Genomic DNA, 23,625 nt, shown 5'->3' on the forward strand with positions numbered 1-23,625 from the left:
CAGAATTCAACTCAGTCTGAAGAACAATGAGGCTAGAGACTACCCAACTTGGATTCTCCTGTTGACTCAGTGGAGAAACTGACGGGCCCAAAGTCCTTCAGCTGGTATTCATGGCTAAGATGGGGCTTGAATTTAGAGTCTTCTACTTTGTAGCCTTCTGCCTTATGCACTACAATAAGGAAGTGTTTCTCTCTTCCCTATATAGCTATTAAAAAAAGAGAAAAACAAAACAGAGAAATTTGAAAATGATTTACCTTTCACTTTCTGGCCTCTTCTCGAGACTGATGTTGTCTTTACTCTTCTCCATGTCCTGTAGAAGAGCTATTTGGATAGGAGTATTTCGTCCCTCACTACTTGTACTGTTCCTGTGCTGTGATGTCCTGAAATCAGACTGGGAATTACGTTTCATGACTTGGAGCTGAGCTAGTGGCACAATGTCACAACCCTGAGGCCTGTGCCACACAGTCTGCTGAGTGATGGCATTGTAATAATAGAAACGATTGTTGTTTTGATCAAAGAGTTCCCACCACTGATTTTCATCAGACTGCCGAACTCTGAGATTAGGTGGAGGATCCCAACCACACTCTCCAGTTGTCAAATTGACGTACATTCGCTCCCTGGAACGGGGTTCAATAATTTCCACCCAATCTGAGCTGAAATAAAAGGAAATACATAATTAGTTCCATCAAAACCACAATAATTTATGCTAATTACAGAAAAGGTTGCACACAGAATCTGTGGCTGCCTATTTATAAAGTTTGAGAGCTCTGTACCATTCTTGCGGATTATATATCAATAAGTTTTTATAAGTTTCTAAGATTAAAAATGTTCTAAACTGGGATAATAAATAAATGTTTATTTAGATCAACTTTCTATTATAATATTTGATCAGAAGGAACTGCAGAGTCATAAAACACACGGAATGTAACAGAGGAAATTTCATACTTTTCTTTTGTAGTGGCTCCCCACAAAATTTAGGAAATCTTCACCATGCTGCAATCTTGTGAAGCCAATTCATAAAAGTTGCTGGCAAAGTAGAACTTCTACTATTTGGGTATATTTTAAAAAGTAGCAATGCTACATACATAGATACATACATACTTACAAACATGCATGCATGCATACATACATATATTTTAAACTTACGAAATAGAAACAAAAATCTCCTGAGTAATGTTTTTTTACAACATGAAGTAATGTTTCCAAATGTTGCAAAGATTTTGTAATTCTCATAAATCTTTCATCTGAATGCCATGGCTTTTTCATGGGAATTCTCAATAGATTCAAAACAGGCATTTTACAGTCTCAGAAAAAAACACAAAACCAAGTCTCAGAAAAGAACACAAAATTCCCTTTTGAAGTTCTCGAAACAACCAATTTTTTTAAAAAGAAGTATTTGCTACAGAAGATACTGCATTTTCTGCCTCCAATAAACTTCCTTCCTTCCTTCCTTCCTTCCTTCATTTTCTGATTATTATTTTTTTGCCAATATGTAAGACAGAGCATTTGTTTGTTGAGACTTGAAGTTGCCATTTGTTTGACCATTCTGATACATAGTTGAGGTCTTTTTGAAGGGTAGCAGTATTGTCTGTGGTGTTGAATAGCTTTACATCATCAGTTAAGAGAACACAGTTCCTCTTAATATGATCACAGAGGTCATTTATGTAGAGTATGAAGAGAGTTGGTCCTAGAACACTGCCTTGGGGGACTCCACTGTTGACAGGTATAGAATTTGATAGGACACTCCCAATTTTGACCATTTGTTGTCTGTTTGACAGGAATGCTTCTATCTAGTTATGCAGGGTCCAGAGATACCATAAAATATTAGTTTTAGGAGTAGTTTGTCGTGTATCACTGAATCAAGGGCTTTACAGATGTCTATGTAGATTGCGTCTATTGCTTTACCCTGATCTAGTTGTGTAGTCCATATGTTTTTGCAGTGTAAGAGTTGCAGATTGCCGGATAGTTTTTTTCTGAAACCAAATTGTTTATTAGAGAGTAGGTTGTTTGTCTCTAAGTGGAGGATAATGGATTGGTTAATCATTGATTCCATGACTTTACAGGTGACGCAGAATAAAGAGATTGGTCTGTAATTTTCAACTAGGCTGGGGTCTCCCTTTTTGAAGATGGGAATGACTGTGGCTTGTGACCATAGTTTTGGCAAGGAGCTGGTCCTGGAAGATTTTTCAAAGATTACGCTTGGAGGTTCGGCTATGGCAGTGGATAGCTTTTTAAAGAAGTAGGCACATATTCCGTCTGGTCCAATAGATAGAGATGGTTTTAGATTGCGTAGTGCTTTTTCAATATTGTCTTCTGTAAAATCGATATGTATTAGATCATAGTAGTTGTCTGTGGTCTGACTAGGAAATACTGGGCATGATCCATTGCTGTTTACAAATACTGAGCCAAAGAATATGTTAAAGAGGTTGGCTTTAATGGTGTCGTCATTGCAGTCTTTACCATTATGTCCTTTCAGGGGTGGGATGGACCTTGAGTCTTTTAATTTGTTGTTTACAAAATTTTAGAAAGCGCAGGAGGAATTGGTGCATAGGTTTTCCTCTTGTTTAATGTGATAATTGGTGCATTCAGTCTTTATCTGGTGGCATAAATTTTTGTATCGGCTTTTGAAGTTGGCAACGTGACCAGATTTGTTTTTCTGCCAAAGTGATCTCTTTTTGGATTGAAGCTTCCTTACTGTTATGGGTAATCTGTTTTTTCTGGTTTTTGGAGTTGTTATTGGAACATACAGTTTGATGACTCTTTTGACTTCAAGTATAAATATATTGTAGTGGTCTTCAACAGTATTGCATCCAGTGAATAGAAGGGGCGTTGGTCCTAACTGAATGCTTCTTCTCGGGGAGCCGAAGGGAGAATCCAGGATGGGGGTAGTCTCTAGTCTCCTAGCTCTGCAGACCGAGTTGAAAAACTGAGGACACCCCCCTTGGTAACGGTCCCCAGTTCTGAACGACGTTGAAGCGAATTCAACTGCTCCTCGTCCTCAAACAGATAGTTCATTGATACTACAAAAAAAGGGACATTTCCTCCCTATTCCGACCTGACAGAATACAGGGTGGGACTGGATTCTCCCTTCGGCTCCCCAAGAACAAGCGTTCAGGTAGGACCAATGGTCCTTCTCCACTGAGCCGAAGGGAGAATCCAGGATGGGACATACCAAAGCTGGCTGATGGCTGTCCTACAGGTGGGATCTGGATTGGTCGGAGGTCCCCACCTCTACATGCACACCCTGCAGGACACATCTTTCAAAGGACGCCTCCGTTGAGGCAAAGGAGTCAATTTTGTAATGTCTTATGAATGGGGTCACCGATGACCAGGTCGCAGCTCTACAAATGTCCAGAATCGATGCCTGCATTGCCCAGGCTGCGGTGGTCGCTGCACTTCTGGTTGAGTGTGCTGTAATTCTCCTGGGTACAGGAAGGCTCTGTAACTCATAGGCCTTTGCAATGCAGACTGAGCCAGTGACCTACTGTGGAAGGTGTCACCCTGCGACCAAAAGTTGATGGCTGAAAGGAAACAAACAGGGCTTCTGTCCTCCTAAGAGAAGAAGTTCTTTTAATGTAAATACGGAGGGCCCTCCCAATGTCCAAGGTGGGCAATTTTATCTCCAGTGCATGGGTAGGCTCAGGAGAGAAATTAGGTAAAATCAACTCCTGTGAACGATGGAATAAGGAGTTCACCTTGGTCAGGAAGGTAGGGTCCAAATGCCCTGTCTGCATGGAATATGCACAGATCCTTCCTGATGGATAAGGCCACCAACTCCGAAATACATCTGGCCAAGGTAATGGCCACCAAGAATGACACCTTGCACGTGAGAAGGCGAAGGCAGACTTTACACAAGGGTTCAAATGGGGGAGAAGTCAATGCCTGCAGGACCTTAGACAAATCCCAGGTGGGGTATCAATGGACCACTGGTGGTCTCAAATTCGTGGCTCTCCTAAGGAAGGCTTTCACCCTAGGGTGTTGAGCCAGAATACTAGAGCCCTTGACCGAAATCACTGAGGCCAAGGCAGCCACCTGTCTCTTTAAGGTATCGGGGGTGAGGCAGTCACTAAACAATGACTACATGTATTCTATTTTTTAAAAAGCTATACAATTTAACTTGAGAACATCTGTCTATCTGCTTGTAATTGCTGTCTACTAGACCAACATTCTAGACCAACATTTTGGATTCTTAAGATATGATTTCAAAACACATAGACATAAAATTACATAATTAGATTTTCTGATGAGTTTAGGAAGAAAGTCTAAGATTCACATTTCTACATGGGTTTTGACTGGGCTCCTCTTAAATTGATATCCTTCGAAGTGTTAATTTTGACATGCCCACTAGTTGCCTGAATTTTGGAAACTCATATGATTTTACTGACAGAATAACTCATTGGTGGCTAACCTTTTTGGGCTCCTATGCCAAAAATGGCACGCACATTAGCACACGTGCAATCGCATGCCAGCACCCAGAATGCAATGGGCCCCCCACGCCCCCATGCATGTGTGCGCAATCCACCCTCACCGCCCCCTTACCTGCACTGTGCCTCACAGAAGCTTGGAAAAAGCCTCTGCAAGGGGCTTTCTGGGAGGCCGAAAAAGGCCTCAAACCAGCTGAAATATCAGCTGTGAGGTGTGTGCATGCGCAGTGAGGTAAGTTTGCCTGAGGCTCGCGTGCTGGCACAAATGGCTCTGTGTGCCACTTGTGGCATGCGTGCCATAGTTTCGCTATCACGGGAATAACTAATTGAATATTTTAGCATAGCTTATGGCAAAGACTCAGGTGTATTAAAATATATTTTGTTACACACGAATCTGCACAAAAACTGAGATCTTGGTTGGTTATACTGGTTTGGAATGCTAGGGCAATGAATATGTAGGAAAGTTCTTTCTTTAAAACAAGAAAAATATTAACTAGATGTTACACAAAGATATGTGCATTCTATCTATAATATTTACATACCTAAACTTTTGATCAAGCACAGCACTCATGGAAACAGCTTTTATAGTGCCCCTGCCTCGTCCAGAGTTAAGAAACTGGTGTATTATTTTCCTTTATTTACAATGGAAAGCATGAACCTAAAATCAAATTGTTGGACATGTTATTTAAACAGATCTATCCAACCCTCCTTAGTCTGCCTGAAGCTCGAACACAAAGGAAACAATTTCAAATGCTTTGGGTAGTCTGGTAATTTTTTACTCCAAAAGTAAACTTACTAGACCTTTTGGTCACTCTGACCTTTAGGGCAGTCTGGAACAACAACAAAATATGCATCAGCAGTACTTTTCCCTTTCTTGAGAAGCATTTGCAGACAGGAGAGTTTTCAGTTGTTCCTGTGAAGCAGTTTGCCCAATTTAGGACCATTCTCCCTGAATCTAATGGAAGGATAATAATATAATAGCAGAGTTGGAAGGGATCTTGAAGGTCTTTTAATCCAACTTCCTGTTCAAATAGTTGTCCAATCTCTTCTTAAAAACCTCCAGTGTTGAAGCATCCACAAATGGACTGCCATTTGTCAGAAATGGTGTAGGGTCTCCCGCTTTGGCAGGGGGTTGGACTAGATGACCTATAAGGTCCCTTCCAACTCTGATTATCTGTTATCTGAACTTCTGGAGCCAAGTGGTTCCACTGATTAATTGTCCTGTCAGTTAATTTCTCTGTAGTTCTAGGTTGTTTTTAGCTTAGTTCTAGGATCAACTTAGTTCTAGGTTGGTTCTAGATTCGTGTTTGAAAAGCATCCGTATCAGGAGGAACACAGAGAATGAATGTCCAATCCTCATTTAATTTCAAGCCCCCTTCTCACTCCAAACCCTGTTCTGAGGATGCAGGCAGGGAAAAAGTAAGTTTTGTAACACTCCTGCACTCTCACTTTGATGTCCCTGATCAGTTTCTTCCTATTGAAGACATTTTGGGGGGCAGAAAGGCCAATTAGGAAAAATTAGGTTTCCATGGGTACTGAATTTTTTTTTGGAGAAGATGGGGTGCATACAGAAATCTGCTGTTTCCTAGTATCTTGATGTTTCTTCTTCTGCGCCTTGGTGGCACACTGGTTAGTGTGCAGTACTGCAGGCTACTTCTGCTGCCTGCCGGATGCCTGCAATATGGCAGATCGAATCTCACCAGGCTCAAGGTTGACTCAACCTTCTATCTTTCTGAGATCGGTAAAATGAGGACCCAGATTGTTGGGGGCAATATGCTGACTCTGTAAACCGCTTTGAGAGGGCTGTAAAGCACTATAAAGCAGTATTTAAGTCCTATAGCTATTGCTATTCTTCTAGCGAATCAGATGTTCTACTTCAATTGTCCTATTCCACTTTGAATTCTTCTTCCTTCCAATAAAGATAGGATGAGATGTGAAGATTGGCTTGTAAGCCACCAACAAGCTTCTGTGTTTTTTTTCTGTAGCTGACAATAATTGACATCTACTTCCAATTACATGCCGTAGTTGACTACTGAAGAAGCTACAGGACTCATTAGAAAAGACCCTGATGTTGGGAATGAATGAAGGCAAAAGGAGACGGGGACAGCAGAGGATGAGATAATTAGATAATGTCATCAATGCAGTGGGCATGAATTTGGACAGATTTTGGGAGAGAGTGGAACACAGGGGTCTTGGTATGCTGTGGTCCATGGAGTCAGGAAGAGTCAGACATGATTTAGTGACTGAACAATAACAATTCACTGAAAAAGCCGATGTGAAAGAAAGAAGAAATACAGATCAGCTTTTCATCAGCTGTTTGCCTTAGTTCTTCTTGCTGTCCATCTAGGGATAGGCAGCACTGAATAATCTCCTCCAAGATATCTGGAGTGCCTTTCTGAAATGGATCATCTTGCACAAGGTCTTTAAACTGGTCAAGTAAAGCTAGCTCATTCCAGCTAACGTTTCTCTCTAAAGTAATGTTGAAGCATGCAACTATAAATGCCTATACAGTATCTTGCAATTTATCTTGACACAATTAACTGTTGATTTTCTGGCAGAGTCTAAAAAAGGCAGATCTCAGTTTAAGTAGAAAATAGATTTAATTGTCCAGAGCAGGGTTAATAGAATAATAGAAACATTTTGCAGCTCCATCTTTCATTTTGCAGCTTTCATTTTGCAGCTCCATCTTTCAAGAGGCCACAATTAAATACCGTCTTCTGGGGGATTGAGCAAAATAGATAATCTGATTAGATGCAGGCCACCTGATTCTCATGCTGAAGCAAGATACTCACAATCCATTCAGCATTGAGTTGCATGGCAAGAGGCTAGCTCACTATGACCAGAGGCCATAACTTTGAAGCAAGGTTGTTTTGTAGTAGAGGGAGTAGGGCTTAATCAAAATTATTGCTTTCTAATAGCAGTCCATATTGGAAAATGTTAAGCTCAAAAACAACTTCTGATTAGCAAGGTTTAACTCAAAAACAAGTTATGATTAGGATTAGGGTAGTCTGATGGCGCAGTGATTAAAGTGTAGTATTGCAGGCTACGGACAGCCTGGAGTTTGAGCGTGATGGGACTCATGGATGACTCAGCCTTCCATCATTCTGAGATTGGTAAAATGAGGATCCAGACTGTTGGGGGCAATAAGCAAATAATACTTACATAGCAAACTGCAAAGCACTATAGGGGTGGTGTATAAGTTTTAATGCTATTGCTATTACTGTTAGGAAAATGTATTAAGAAGAAGGTTAAAGTAACAAGACAAAAAAAATCCACTGAGTACAGTATTTTCAAATGGAATATTTATATATTGCCAAATTAGAATAGGAAAGTTCTAGTTCCCTTTTTGGCATAAAGAAGAGCTTGTCTCTTTTGAGCAGAATGGCAGGCGATATACCTTTTGATTGTGTAACTGCTATATTTCACATCAATCTAAAAGCTGGCTCAATATGAAAGTACATTCAGATCTAAAAATGTTCATCACTGATTTAAAAAAACACCTTTTCGTTCACTCTTCTAACCTACATATTTCCATCATATACCTAGCTCATTTTCAAAAACATTATATATCTTTGTTTTACTTTTTTAATTTCTAAAGCCAAAATGAAAACCTTGTGTTCAGGAGAACTTTCTTTTTTCCAAAAATATATCAATATGGAATAAACATGTTATCATGCAATGAATAAGCTAGAATACTTTTTGCTTCTTAAACAATGTAAACAATTTCTTTATACATTCATAAATATACAAAAACTCCATCTTGGAATGTGTGTCTCTATTTTTGAAACTTATATAAACCAGGAGTCCTGATTGGATAATACACTTAAGTTATTAAGCACTGACTGACTTGTATCCATTTGTAGCCCTGTATTGCATAAACCTTGATGCAAAAGAGTGCTACTTATCCAGGGAGACTGATGATTACTAGAGTCAATTCAAATGGGTCACCTCAGGCATCTAATCAATCTCAATGGATCCCTGGACTGCTTTAGGAGTTCAGTTCCCTGCAGCCCAGGATGTGATTCATTTCAGAACCTTGTTGACTTCTGCAAAAGGGAGGTGACATTTTTTTTTTGACAACATTGCCTCTGAGTGACCCCTTTTGTGGAAGATTTGTTTATACCAAACCATATTGGTGAAGTCATAAACATATTAGCCACCTAGAGAAGGAAATAATTTGTCAAGGGGAAGAATAAGCATTTGGGAGAGTACAATGACTCAGAGGGAATCCTTAATATAGAAGATAATCCAGATAAAGGAGTACAATGATCAAAAGACTATTAATATCCCTGCAATGAGCTTTTCTCATCACCCTGCATAGCCTAATGCTTACCCAAACAAGAAATGGTGTGCTAGGTAAACACATGATAAACTACAGACTTGGAATCAAGTTTACTGTATTAGTGATGTTTGCTATCTGAAGAATTGTTAAATTTGTGATTCTTGCATTCTAATACAGGTTGTTCTTGAGTTATGACAGGTCAGTTACTGATGATCCAAAGTTACAACAGACTTCCCAAAGGTACTTATGACCCTATTCCAAAGTTACATTTCTTGTACCACCTCTGTGATCATTCACTATTACAACTGACCACAGAAACACTGCAGCATGCCATCTCACCTATTGCCCCATCCTGCCTTGCCGAGTCCCCAAAGGCATTGGGCCTTTTTGGCTAGCCCAACAGGTTCCACACACTCTTCTCCACCCACCCTGCATCACTGATAGCTCACTTACTCCAACAAATTTTATTATTTCAGCACCAATGTCCAGATAAACAGAAGTTAACAGGAGACAAAAAAATCAAGCCCATAGCAAATCCTAACAAAGGAATTCCTAAGGAGAAAACTGCACCCTGACCAATACTGGCAGGGGAAGCTACTATATATAAACAGAGATAAAACCTCACACTCACTAGTACTGATAATGTTACTATATCAAGTAATGAAACATCTGCAAGACAACAGCCAAGCTCAGAGAGCACCAAGGACTCCACAGTCCAACTCTGAGCTACGTATATTCACTTCTATTGAAAGATGAAATGACCCATGGTATAATTTTTTGAATACCTCATGCAAATCATGAACTTTAATCTTGTGGCTGAGATTCAGCACTAGAAATGCTTTTTTGTCAGTCAGTTAGTTTGGTGACATGTGGAATAAGTATACTCCATGGTCTAAGTATGAGGGCAACAGCTGTCAGTACAAGGGGAGGTATATGTATATGGAAGCAGACTGAATACTGCATAGCAAACAGCATTTGGTACTGTAATTCATCTATGTCCTTCATAATTGTGGGACAGGGAACAGATGGCTGTGGAAAATTCCATACACAGATCAGAGTCCAAAGAACTGTAGAACTTTGCAACCAGGGTGAGTAAATCAGAAATGATCTTGGTCTTCTGTTCCCAGTGCCTCAAGAAAATTCACAGTTTAAAAGGAAATTTAAGAAGAGGTCTGGATAGCATTGGGATTACTTATTCAAATTAATTTTGAATTAATTTGTATCTTTATCAAGAACTCTTACTTTGTCAGTTGAAAATAGGAATGAATTCTCATTTACTTTCCCCAATTCTGGGATATGAAGTTCACAAAATGGTTACTCACTAAAGATGTACTATAATTCCCAGGATAAAAAAACCCTGAAGATGTAGTAGTCCTTAATAGCTTTTGAAGCTTTTTGAATTTTCAATATTTCTGCATAAATGTGACATAAAATATGATCTGTTCTTCACAGAAGCCCTAAATCTAAATTAAGAAAACCCGGATTTAAAAATGTACGTTCATTGATTCATTGAGGAAAATGATCATATTTGTGTATGGAAAAAGTATTCATGAGATACCGTAAATCCTACTTCCAGGGGAGCCATATTAAAGTCTCCCAAGAACGTAAGGCTGAGGAATTCCACCATCAACCCAGAGATGAAATCAAAGGGCTCAGGCAGGTAGATTGCTTTGCAGCAGGGAGGTTGGTACAACAGCAATAATCCCAACTGATCACTAGAGCCAAATTTAATGAACAGGGTCTCACATCCAGTAACCTATAGAACACTTCCCTGAAAGACGTAAACAATTATCAGATGACAATTGCCGTACCACCATCCCTGTCCTAGCTTCTGGGCTATGGCTACATTTGTAGCCCGACACTCCCTCCCTTCAAGGTCTAGCCTCAGTAATATATGCCATATTGGCCCTTTCAACCACAAGCCAATCACAGATGAAGGAGACCTTATTACAACCTGACCTGACATTTAAGAGAAACATCCAGAATCCAGGGCCTCAGACAGTATTGGGGCTGGGACGAAGGAGCTGGAATGCAAAACAGGTATAAAACATTGGTCCTGTGTTCCCTGGAGCAGCTCACTCTTTTCCCACCAGATCTTCCCATGTCTATCACCACCACAGTATTATGGCCCTCCATGTCCCCCCCAGTGATCATGGCATCTTCTCCTCCAAAGCCCCCAACTTCAAAGGCCCAGGATCTCCCATAATAACCACTTACAGTTATCCCAGAGAGGAGAAAACCAAGCATTCTGAGATGCTTCAGCTTTACTCGCTCCCAGTACTCACAGGCATTCAGCACCCTTGCCCCCCTCAGCAAAGCACATACACAAACATATAAAGATATATTCAGCTTAATATCTAAGGGGCCCCTCCCCAGCCATTGTCACCCATTGGTTACAGACCCCTTCTCATCCACTCCACCCAGTTAATCCCTTTCCTAGGCATTCGGCCTAAGGGGGGGAAACATACAAACAAAGCACTTAGCTGACAGAAGAAGTTGAGAGGAAAATAAGCTTTTGAGCTATCAGATAAGGGCTCTGAAGAGGGAAGGGGGGAGAAGGGAGTCCACACAAGATTGCCGTCTGGGTTGCTATCCATCCCACCCTGCCACCATTAATAATCCAAGTCCCAAAGTCCTGGTTGGCCACTCCAGTTGGAAAGTTCCATGCAGTCATCTGCTTACATGATGGAGATCAGCAGCAAAGAGATGAAACTCAACAGAGGCCATCAACACCAAGATCACAAATGCAGCCAATATGGCAGCAAACCTGGTGCAACCCCAGTCTGCACTCAACCATCCTTTGTCAACACTAGCACAGGTTCAGAAAGATAGCAAACACATTGGTCTATGGATGTGGCCTGACCTCCAGCCTGATCCATTGACTGATTCATCCTCTAACCAGTTTCTAGCTGTCCACTGCCAAGCATCCAAATAGACAGATAACCCTCCCAGCCTCATAAGAAGGTCACCAAATCATAGTGGATGATTTTAACCGCCTATGCTATCTCAGGTTCATTCCTCTATCTGCAAAATATCCCAGCGCATCCAATACTCTGGGAATGCAGCAGTCACAGTCAGACTGTCCAACAGCAAACAGAGTCTGCCTATCGGCTCTAACCAACTGAAAAAAGCTTATCTGAAGACCAATCCAAGTTCAATGTCAGTCCAGCTAAGTGTCAAAGATGTTAATAATAAACTTTAAGCCAAACACATCTCTGAGGGGATGATCAAGTGGCTCCTATTCTCCCAAGACAGAAATATGCAACATCTATTTCATAAGCAAAGAGGGCTGAAACATTATTTAAGTTCCAAGAATCAAGATAGCAACTTGATTGGAAGCAACTCAGATAGGCTCCCCCAAACTCACTAGCGTATAAGAAAGAGGGAAGGCAAAGCAGTCACAAGATTTTGTTATTATACTATCTTAATAAAATAGTTCTGGAGTTGATTTTCTGATTTAGACTAATGGGTTGCGTCTCTCTCCTTCTCGTTTCTTCATGTAAGAGGAGCCACAATCTCTAACTATAGTCTGAGCTCCTATTACTGTGTTTCTCATAAAATAAGGCCAGGTCTTATATTTTTTTGAGCCCCGACAAAATGGCTAGGCCGTCTTTTTGGGGGTGACTTAATTCTCCCCCTTGCATCCTCATCTAGAGCACCCCATGGGCAGCCTCGCCACCAGCCGCTCCTAACGGGTGATCATGGCGAAGCGCAGAGAGCTCCCTACTCCCACCAAACACCTTTGCTGCAGACCCAAGACCTTGGCACCCGCCGCTGTTGCTTTCCCTTCTGCCCATTCCGCCACCACGTTTGGAGCTGCTGCTTCCATGTTTGGAGTGCCGCCGCCATTTGCAGTGCCGCCGCCATTTGGAGCACCGCCGCGTTTGGAGCTGCCACTTCCGTGTTTGGAGTGCCGCTGCCATTTGGAGCACCGCCGCCATTTGGAGCACCGCCGCTATGTTTGGAGCTGCCGCTTCCGTGTTTGGAGTGCCGCTGCCATTTGGAGTGCTGCCTCCATTTGGAGCACCGCCGTCATGTTTGAAGCTGCCACTTCTGCGTTTGGAGCTGCCGCCGTGCTTGGAGTGGCGGCGGCGCTCCAAATGGCGGTGGTGCTCCAAACAGCGGCAGTGCTCCAAACGCGGAAGCGGCAGTTCCAAACACGGCGGCAGCTCCAAAGGCGGAAGCGGCAGCTCCAAACAGCAGCAGTGCTCCAAACAGCGGCAGCGCTCCAAACGTGGAAGCGGCAGCTCCAAATGCGGAAGCGGCAGCTCCAAACGGCAGTGGTGCTCCAAACGCGGCGGCAGCATGGGCAGAAGGGAAATCAACAGCGGCGGGTGCTGAAGGTCTTGGGTCTGCTGCAAAGGTGCTTGGCAGGAGTAGGGAGCTCTCCGCGCTCTGCCATGATCGCCCATTAGGAGCAGCTGGTGGCGAGGAATTGCTGCCTGCGGGGCGCTCCTCATGGCAAGTCCCCCCGCCCTTCCCCCCATTTTGCATGTTTTAAAATAGGCCTAAATTTGGGGGGAGGGGCTTAATTTCATTTTATGCCTAGAAAACAAGCTGGGTCTTCCTATTGGGGGAGGTCGTATTTTTGGAGAAACACGGTATTTTTCTTAATTTCCCAGATCACTGGTTGCCCTCTCCCCTCTTTGGAAGAGCTTTATAGCTCCCGCTGCCTTACGAAAGTTCAAAACATTCTCAAAGATCCATCCTGGGAACTCTTTTTTTGAACCATTACCATCTGGCAGATGGTACAGAATAATAAAAACAAGCACAAATAGGCTGAAAAACAGCTTCTATCCCAGGGCAGTGGCTCTTTTGAATTCTACTATATAGTGCAGTGTTGATGCGGTGTTGGGTGTTTTCGGTTCAATGTGTGAAGTGTGAAGGAAGTGTCTTTGTGTTTATTTTCATGGTCATGATGTGCACTGAAGATGGTGTTTGATTTTGTTGTACGAGGTGCAATGACACTAAACTAAACTAAAATACATTTTCAGCTGCTCTGAGACATGAATTCTCAGAGTCTGCAAGAACTCAAACAGGATCTATAAATATACTTGCTGTGTACTTATTATCTTGTTTTATTACTGTTAACATAATATATGCAAACTACCGATAACCCAGAAATAAATCTAGTATATAATCGAGAAAAGATACTATACCATTCTGAAAAACTGTCCACAAAATCCAGTAGATCCATGTTTCAAAGGAAGAAGCAGCCTTTTTACAGATCAAAACAGTAGCATCTTACTTGAAAAGTTTATTATTGTCTTGGCTCAGCTGAGGAACTAAAAAAATATTCACTAAAGCTGGTACCTGTACTTCTAAGATCAACAAGAGGACTGGACTTGACAGAGCAAAGCTGTCTCAGGACCTTGGAGAGCTCATTGCACTTAAGTAGAGCCTGAATTAACTTTCAAAAAAAGAGCTGGTGTTCCAGCAATGATGTAGACCAGCAGTTGCCAGCGTGGACTGGAGATCCTTGGGAGTTCCTGGGACTCTTTCACAGGTCCATGAAGTCAAATAAAAGAATATTTTAAGATTACTCCATTTTAATTTATAATATGTAACTACCTTATCAAAAGATATAAACTCAGCTCTTTTGGGCTGCAAAGATCCCCAAGTCCAAAATATTTGAGAACCAGTGGTCTAGGCCAGCGGTCACCAACTGGTGGACCCCGGCCCATTGGTGGGCTGCTAGAAAATGTTGGTAGGCCACAGAGAAATCTCACCCCAGAGCACCCCCCCAAAGCAATTAATCCAGGCTGTGCAGAAACACAAGGCTGTGCTGCCCACATAGCCCGCGGGAACCCTCCCCACCCACTCACTCCTTACCCGGCAAACTTGCCTGCTAAATTGCTATTTTTCCGACCATCAGCTGTTCTGCTGTGCCAGAAGATTTAGATTATTTAGGAAGCAGGAAATAGTTGGATTTCTTGCTTTCTAGCTAGTCTTTAGGACTTCGGCTCTGCTTTTAAGTACAGCCGAACCTCCCTTAGAACTGAAGGTTCTATTATCCAGTGCAGACTCATGGCAAGCAAATTTTATGTGACAGACTGAGCTAGCCGATGGCAGATAGATCACTGAATGATTCTGTGAGCAACTCAATCTGCCTGCCTGCTTTGCCTGATTTTGGGTAAAATTGTTTTTTTTTAATATAAAAAAAATCAATATTTACATACATGTGTTGTGAGTTAATTTTATGAGTTTGCTTCCTAGCAAATTTTATGTGACAGACTGAGCTAGCTGATGGCAGATAGACAGATCACTGAATGATTCTGTGAGCAACTCAATCTGCCCACCTGCTTTGCCTGATTTTGGGTAAAAGTTGCTCTTTTTTATAAAAAAAATCAATATTTATGTAAATATTTATAATATTTACATGCAAGCCATGCCCAGCCAGTCATATGACCAAGCCACACCCACAAATTCACCCACACTCACAGAACTGGTTAGTGGTCCCTGGGATTTAAAATTATACGTTTGGTGGTCACTGAGGTCCAAAAGCTGCATTTCATAGGGTGGTCCTGGAAAATAGATTGGAAGCTGGTCTAGAAAGAAATGGCAAAGGTCACTTCTTGGGGGCTGGTTGCTATAGTTTGTCTGTATATTTGGAATAATATATTTTGTCCAGTTATTTGGAATAAGAATTTAGCTTGAATAATTGTACTAATAATCTTTTCAAACTGGTATTGCATTTACTCTCTCGGTTGTATTTTTCTTACAGCTGAGAATTCTAGTTTTTCTGTTGATTTGTTACTATATGCTTATATGATTTATGACTAGAATGCAGGCAGTAGATTCAAGGATACATTGTTGTGTTCTTATCTTTCTCTCTCCTTCTGCAGTATATAAATTCAGGGTCAACTTGCCAGAATAATGAGTAGAGCAATGACATTTCCAGTGTATAAAAGTTGTGCTGCTGCATTTCAAAGAATGCTTTCACACAATGATTGATACCTACTTCCTCTCAGAATTATCTTTTTTTCCTTATATATTATAAAGCAATTCTTGTGGGAGTTTCCAATTAGTGTGTGTGTGTGTGGGGGGGTATTCAGCTTTGTTCGGGTATTTTCCCACGTCATTATAGTTGTGCTTTTAAAGTTGTAGCAACGTTTCGGCAGACAAACACAATACAGAAGCCTGATGATGGCAGATGAGATTCTGCCGAAATGTTGCTACAACTTTAAAAGCACAACCATAATGAAGTGGGAAAATACCCGAACAAAGCTGAATACCATACATGTAAGTACCTGCGAAAACTTTAAAAAACATACATACATACATACATACATACATACATACATACATTCAATATGCATGTACTCAAATTTTGTTTGATCAACTTTTTACATAAGACCTATGTAATCTTGGGTTGTTATTAGTTTGTCTGTGCGATAGTGTCTCCCTGGACTCTGCTACCTTTGGAAGTAATAAACAATTGTTTAAATTCTCTCAAATAGGCAGCATTTCTTTATGTGAGTTTTCAACCTTGGAGGGGGGGAAGAGGGGGACAGAAAGAGATTGCAAGTCACTCAGAAACATGGGATGGAGGGAGATTATAAAATAAATGAAGCATATAAAATCTTAAGTTACCTGGACAGGGGCTTTTCCTTAGTATGCCAGGTATAATCTTCCCTGCATGTTAAACTATAGCAATACATAGTTTAACATGCATTTGATTATTTTCATTCTCTGTCATATTAAGAAATGCATTTTGATACCATCTCAAATTGTTTTCCACTGATTTAGCAACAGATGTTTTCTAAGATAACTGCCTATTCTCTTTATCCAAATATGTTACTACTTTAGTTTAAAAGTGTTGAATTTAATACAAACTTCACTAGCATAAACATAAATTGAAAATTTAGCTAAATAATCAGTCTTTAACATACATATACTCAGTTGTCAAGCTTTCTTGTGAGATGAAAAGAGATTATTTTTTATCTATGCCTAATATTTCAGTTAATCTAATTTGTTTTAATGATTTAGTAACACATTTATCTACTAGAGAAACAAGAGAGTTTAATTATGAACCAGATTCCTGAACAAAACTTCAGTTACTTCAAATCAAATAGTTATCTGCACATTCCTCTCTGTACGATTTTATAGATCACAAGCATTTCCTTAGCATTCATAAATAAATAAAAAACTTTCAAACATGCTTCAGCCTGTAAAAATAAACCATGCCTCTAAACTATTTGCTACTGTGGGACTTCCTGAAAAGGAAGACCTTTTCCAACTTTATTTCACTCAGCTTTAATGAATGCTAGGAAACATTAGAAGGGTCAATGACCAATGCAGATAATCCTTCTGGTTGAAGTTTGAGAAATAATGGAAACTGATCTGGCATCTTAATTAGCAAAAATGATATAAGTGCCATAGGTTGGCCTGATTCTCAAATCACCCAAAGTACAGCTTGCTTAATACAATGTAGAAGGAACCATATTCAGCTGCATTAAAACAATACAACAAAAGCAATGCAAATATTTGTGAGATTTTAGCTCTTACTTTGGTATTAATTTTGCTTTAAGTTTTTAAATTAGAGGTAAAATTCTAAATTCTATCTCAATCTTGGCTATGGTATTAAATATACTATGGTATCAAATAAACAAGCAAATAAATAAATAAATCTGTTGTAGGTAAAAAAATAAATTTCTGAATGTTAAGTATGTTGTGGAATTTAGTAAGCTTCAGAAATTCTATACAAATGAAGTCTAAAATAATTTCTTGACAACTCTTTATTTCATTTACAAGCTGTTTAAACAGAAATAGTATGGAAGGTACAAAAATGTAAGTTCCTCCTTAGTCATATTACTTGAAACTGTATTTGTTCTATATTTGCACTGGCCCACAAAGTAAAGCAATTTGTCATTTATCTATTCATTATTGTCTGTTTATTATATACAACTGTTTTCTCCAAACAATAAATACTAAAGAGCAATATGATGGCTGTTTATTTTTAATAGTTTGTTTTTTAAATTCTTTCTCTTTGATATATTAAAATGTGCATAAATGTTCTTGCTTGCCTTTTTAAGGGCCTGTAAATCATAGCAAGCTGTATAATAAAACTGACTCAGTATTTCTAATCTAGGAATTGCTTGAGTCCATTAAGTCTTTTTGTTTGGTAATTCATCAAGTGTAGGGTTTTTTATTTATTTAAATATACTCTTCATTGAGAAGCCTGGCTGACACCTGGAAATCTAATTATAGTACAATGCCTTACATAAGATTTTCTCCTTACTGAATGTCAATGGAATAGTATTAGCATTAGAAGCAAATGTCTATTTAGTAGAAATACTAACAGTAAAGTAAAACATTCCAGTTTTGTTATTCATGTGTTTCAAAATATACAATAATGTTACTAGGCTTCACATTAAAACTGTGCACACTAATCATTACTATAATAGGTAAAACTATGTAGGAATATTTTGAAGTGTTGTCTCGTGGCTCAGTAGCTGTCCACCATTTAAAAAATCTTGCTAAGACACATGTATTATTTAACTTAAATAAAATATTTTTCATGGAAAAAAATAAAAGACTCTGGATTCTTAAAACCTGCTAAAATTCTGTTGGATTCCTATTACAGCTGCAAGCTAAAAGACATTAAGAAAAACAAGCTACAGTACTTTTCTCAGCACCACAAATAATGAGCCCTGGTAAACAAGAAATCATTAGCTTCTTATCTTTCCTTTCACTGTCATATATTGCAAACACATTTGTAGACTTTAAGGATGCTTACACATATATTGTTACAGATACTTTTGGAACAACAGTTAAGAGCAGAAAATCATGTCCTGTCATTTTGAAATACTCAAAGGATGTATTTTATGTACTAAAGATACCTAAATTGTAATTCGTGAACCACTAATTGAGAGTTCAGGTAGTCTACTGTCTTAAGATGAAAATAAAATGTGCCTGATATAGTAGAGATTCTTTTGATGTTTCCACAAAAGATACTTCAGCATGTATCTGTAATATCTACCTAATAGCTTTTCCTAACAATACATTATTTTATGTTCTCTCCTCCCCAAAAAAAACCAACAAAAAAAAAAAACCTTGAAGGACTTACCAATTTTATCAAAAACACAAGGGAGTTGTATCTTACTTGCAAGATAGTATGGGCATTTGCATTTTTTAAACAAAATACAAAGTAGTGGATCTCTGGTTTAATTTAGCAAGACAAATGGAACCTATGACTTCTAAACATCTTTCCTGGCAAATATTTTAGTACAATGAAATATGTAAAAGGATAGCTGTAGTTTTTATTCTCTTTCTATGCTTCTTTTTTGCTTTCCTCATACAGTAGGGCTGCATGACTGACAAGATTCCTCTTATTCTCTCATACCTTCTTTTAAAACTCAAAGGATAAAAAACACAGTGTTTTTAAAATACTTTTGTGACCCTCTAAATTGCTTTTAAAAACTCCCTCAATAGGTGCCATGACTGTTCTGCATTACAGCTCAGATTATTTTTAAATCTTTTTCATTAAAAAACATATTTATAATATCTTACATATGTTACAATGTTATTTTTATAAACACTGATTTATAATATACCCTTTTAATGTTTTGAATAAATATGATCTCTTTCACTTTTGAATTAAATTCTTGGATAGACAAAAGACTCAACTTAAACCTTTATAACAATCTTCTAAAACAGGGGTGCCAAACTGGTGATTCACGGGCCGGATGCATCACATGCAGGCCACACCCATCCTGGTTCTGCAAAGGCAAAAAATGTCACGATACATTACATGACGCAATCAAGTTTGGCTATTGTTAATTGAATCACCATGGTAATTAAGCAAAACATATGATCATGGCATGTGATGTTCTCTGTTGGCTTCCCCATTGAGATTGCCTGTCAGAAGCCCACTGGGAATATCATAAATGGTGATCACATGGCTGTGGGACACTGTCATAAATGTGTGACAGTTCCAAGCACTTGAATCATGATCACATGGGGACACTGCAACTGTTGTGAGTAGTTCCGAATTATTTTTTTCAGCGCTTCATAACTTTGAACAGACATGAGTAAGTTGAAGACTACCGATAAACACTTTTTGTAGTAAGTACCAAATTCTCTGTGGTTTGTTATAAAGACCTAAAACAAAAGTTAAAATCAAAATGAAATCCATTAACACTTAGAAGCCTGTTCAAGATGATGTGTAATTAATTTATTTACATACTATTAAAATTCTTGTGTCTATAAATTTAAAAACTTTATTGATTATAGAACTAAAATATCAAACAAACACATACACAACACACAGGGGAAAAAAAGGAAAAGGAAAAAAGAAAATGATTAAAAACTAACAATTCTACTATCGACAGTCTATGGTTCCTTGTTTGTTATCAATATTGGTGATATATTTACAAATACATCTTATTGAAAATATATAATTACTACCTCTTTTACATTTTATGTTATTTACTAATATATTTTCTATTTTTGTTCTATCCAGTCATACCAGCATACCCAGCTTCTATAATATTCTGATGTTTCTTTTTCCTTAAGTGCTAAGGTTAACTTATCCATCTCTGCACAGGCTGTTATCTTCTGAATAACCATTTCCTCTGTTGGAATATCTGCTTGTTTCCAACACTGTGCAAAGGTTATTCTGGCTTCAGTAAGGATGTGCAGTATTATATATTTGACTTTTTAAGAAATTTGTCTATTAAGTATCCCCAATAAGAAGAACTCTGGTTTTAATTCAATTTGCTCTGTCGTTATTTCCTCTAACCATTTTTTTATTCTATGCCAGTATCTTTGGGCTTCAGTGCAGGACCACCACATGTGAAATAATGTTCCCTGTTTCTTTTTACATTTTCAGCAATTCGGATTCATGTTAGGAGACATTTTCGCTATTCTCAAGGGCGAAAGATGCCATCTATAAAACATTTTATAGGCATTTTCTTTATATGTTGCTGATTTTGTAATTTTATTATTCCTTGTCCAGACCTTTTCCCATTCTAATAATGTAATGCTACGTCCTATGTTTCTGCTCCAAGCTATCATGTTGCCTTTGACTACTTCCTCTTCTAATTCCATCTCTAATAAGTAATTGTAAAATTTAGTTATATTTTTTTTATCTGGACCTAATAGGATTTTATCTAATTGTTGTGTCTTAGTGTAAATTCCAAAAATTTTCTTGTTCTGGCTATATCTATTTTGAATTTGCAAATAAGCCCACCGGTCGGTCTACTTGTAGCCCTTGTTCTTGGAGATCTTGCCATGATTTTAAAGTTCCTTGCGCATCAAGAAGGTCTTTGTATTTTATCATTTTATTAAGATCTAGATTATTTGGATGTATCATTGCCTCCATCGTTGAGATCCAGATTGGGATTTTTAAATAATGTTTTTTTTTATTTTGTTCCAATTAGCCAATAAGGAATCTCTAATTATATTTCTGTGGAAATACTGCTTAATTGTTCCAGTGTCCCATAAAAATGCGTGCCATCCCCTCTGTAAATCATGGCCTTCCAAAAATAAGATCCTTTTATTCGACAGATTTACCCATTCTTTCAACCTAAGTAAGGAGGCTACACTATAGTATAATTCCCAATTTGGGAGTGCCATACCTCCCCTGCTCTTCATATCTTGCATTGCCTTTAGGTTTATCCTCGTTTTTTCCCCTTGCCAAATAAATTTGGTAATTATCTTGTTAAGTTCCACGAAGTAATTTTTATGTATTTTTATTGGTATTGTTTGGAATAAGTAAATAAATTTGGGCAGAATGTTCATTTTTATAGTGGCAATCCTCCCTAATAAGGAGATTTGCAATTTAATCCATATCTCTAAATCTTTTTTGACTTGCTGTAATAATTTATTATAATTATTTTCCATTAGAGTTTTGCATTGAGCCATCAACCAAATTCCTAAGTATTTAACTTTTTTTACTATTTGTAATCCCATTATCCTTTCCAATTTTAGTTTTTGTTTTTCTGTTAAATTTTTAGTTATTAATTTCATTTTTTCCCTATTAATTTTAAGTCCTGCAACTTCCCCAAATTGATCTAACTCTTTCAATTGTTCTTGACCTGTTTCAATTGGTTCCTCTATGAAAAATACTATATCATCCACAAATGACTGGAGTTTATATTCTTCTTTTTTTATTTTTAGTCCTTTTATTCTTGGGTTCTGTCTAATTCGTGTAAGCAATGTTTCCAAAGATAATATGAAGAGCAGGGGAGATAATGGACATCCCTGCCTGACTCCTTTCTCTATTTTTATTGAGTGTGTGTACTCTCCATTAATTATAATATTCGCCTTTTGTGAATCATAAATTGTAGTCACGATGTTTTCAAATTTAGTGCCTAAATTCATATTGTAAATTTGTTGGATTAGGAATTGCCAATTTAGATTGTCAAAGGCCTTCTGTGCATCCAAGAATACAAGGGCTATTTGTTTTTCTGGATGGGCTTCGTAGTATTCCAAAACATTTAATACTATTCTTAAATTATTCCTAATTTGTCTATTGGGAAGAAATCCGTTTTGATCTTTATGTATATATTCATTCAATATTTTTTTAATCTATTTGCTATAATTGTGGTAAATATTTTATAATCAGTATTTAACAGGGAAATTGGTCTATAATTTTGTATAAGTTGTAAATCTGAATCTTCTTTCGGAATCAGCGATATTAGTGTCTCCTTCCATGAATCTGGCATTCTTGCTGCTAGTAGGACCTCATTATATACTTCCACCATGAGAGGTCCTATTTGTTCTCCTATTTTCTTATAAAGTTCCCCTGGTATCCCATCAGGTCCTGGGGTTTTATTGTTCTTTTGGTTTTCTATTGCTGCTTTTAACTCGGGCCACGTGATGTCTCTAGTTAACATTTCCTTCATCTCCTCGATTATTTTATCTTTAGTAATACCCAAACAGTTTCTTATCATGTCCTCATTTACCTCCTTCTTTTTATAAAGATCTTCAAAAAATTTACATGCAATTTCTTTTTTCTGTTCTATCCCTTGTTGGGCATCCCCGTTCTCATCTATTAATTGGTAGATCAATCTTTTTTGTTTTTCTTTTTTAAGTTTATAGGCCAACCACCTTCCTGGTTTATTTGCCTGTTCAAAAAATATCTGTCTGGCTGTATTCAACTTTGAAACCATTCCTTCTTGTTCGATTAAATTAAATTTATGTTTAGTTATTATCATCTGTTTTTTCAATTTACAATCTTTTGGGGTGTTTTGCAGCTGAATTTCTAATTCTTTGATTCTTTGTTCTAATTTATTTTGTTGGGCATATTTTTCTTTATTTCTTTTAGCAGTGTATGATATCGTTGTGCCTCTTATTATTGCCTTCATTGTATCCCAAATATTCTGTTTCATAGTTGCCTCATTATTATTTTCTTTTTAAAAAGTCTAATTCATCATCAAGTTTATTCATAAATTCTTTCTCTTTAATTAGCTGTGTATTTAGGGTCCACCTTTTTCTTGGTTTCTTCTTCTTTCTTTTTCTTTTGAAGTGATTAGCATTCCCTCTGGGATTAGCCATCTGAATATGATGCCTTTTTGGTTTAATTGGTTCGCCAAGAATTTATAATCTCGCCTCTGCTCTCTCACTCTTCTTGGGATTTTTTTAAGCATCCCAGGGCATTGTCCAGAGCTGTGCTGACATTGTAGAAATGCTTATACAGAGAAGATGGGGGAGGACCTGCCGAAGGGGAAGCGCACTATTCCTTGACCATGTCCAGGAACAAAGTGGGAGATAGCAAAACCTCTGCATGCACTACAGGCTTGGAGAAGAGCGAGTCTCCCTGGCTAGAGGGATTTCCTCGTGGCTCAGGAGCCACTTCCTCCGGTGACAGCTTGGTAGTGACCAAGGCCTTGCTGAACAATGGCCTGAAGAGAGAAGGATTGAAGACCAATGCAGAGGATGTCTGCTCTGGGCGAGAATACTCTTCCTCTGAAA

General features: G+C 38.5%; 1 protein-coding gene across 2 annotated transcripts in view; it reads right to left on the reverse strand.

Annotated features, from left to right (window-relative positions):
• LOC113423699 (rho GTPase-activating protein 39-like) overlaps positions 1–23,625 on the reverse strand; it is a 67,528-nt gene that overhangs the window by 22,965 nt on the left and 20,938 nt on the right. Inside the window, exons 2-3 of one of the 2 annotated variants that reach the window (XM_087959485.1) lie at positions 4,967–5,082; positions 255–653 (exon numbers count right to left, since the gene is read on the reverse strand). In XM_087959485.1, the coding sequence (XP_087815611.1) occupies positions 255–653; positions 4,967–4,995 (428 nt within the window). In that variant the 5' untranslated portion in view covers positions 4,996–5,082. The remainder of the gene's footprint in view (positions 1–254; positions 654–4,966; positions 5,083–23,625) is intronic. The other variant, XM_026685225.2, reaches the window with a different exon arrangement.

Source organism: Notechis scutatus, chromosome 3 (assembly GCF_049901735.1).
Source record: "Notechis scutatus isolate UNSWTSFEM ecotype Mainland chromosome 3, rNotScu1.2, whole genome shotgun sequence".
In the NCBI taxonomy this organism is placed as follows: domain Eukaryota; kingdom Metazoa; phylum Chordata; class Lepidosauria; order Squamata; family Elapidae; genus Notechis; species Notechis scutatus.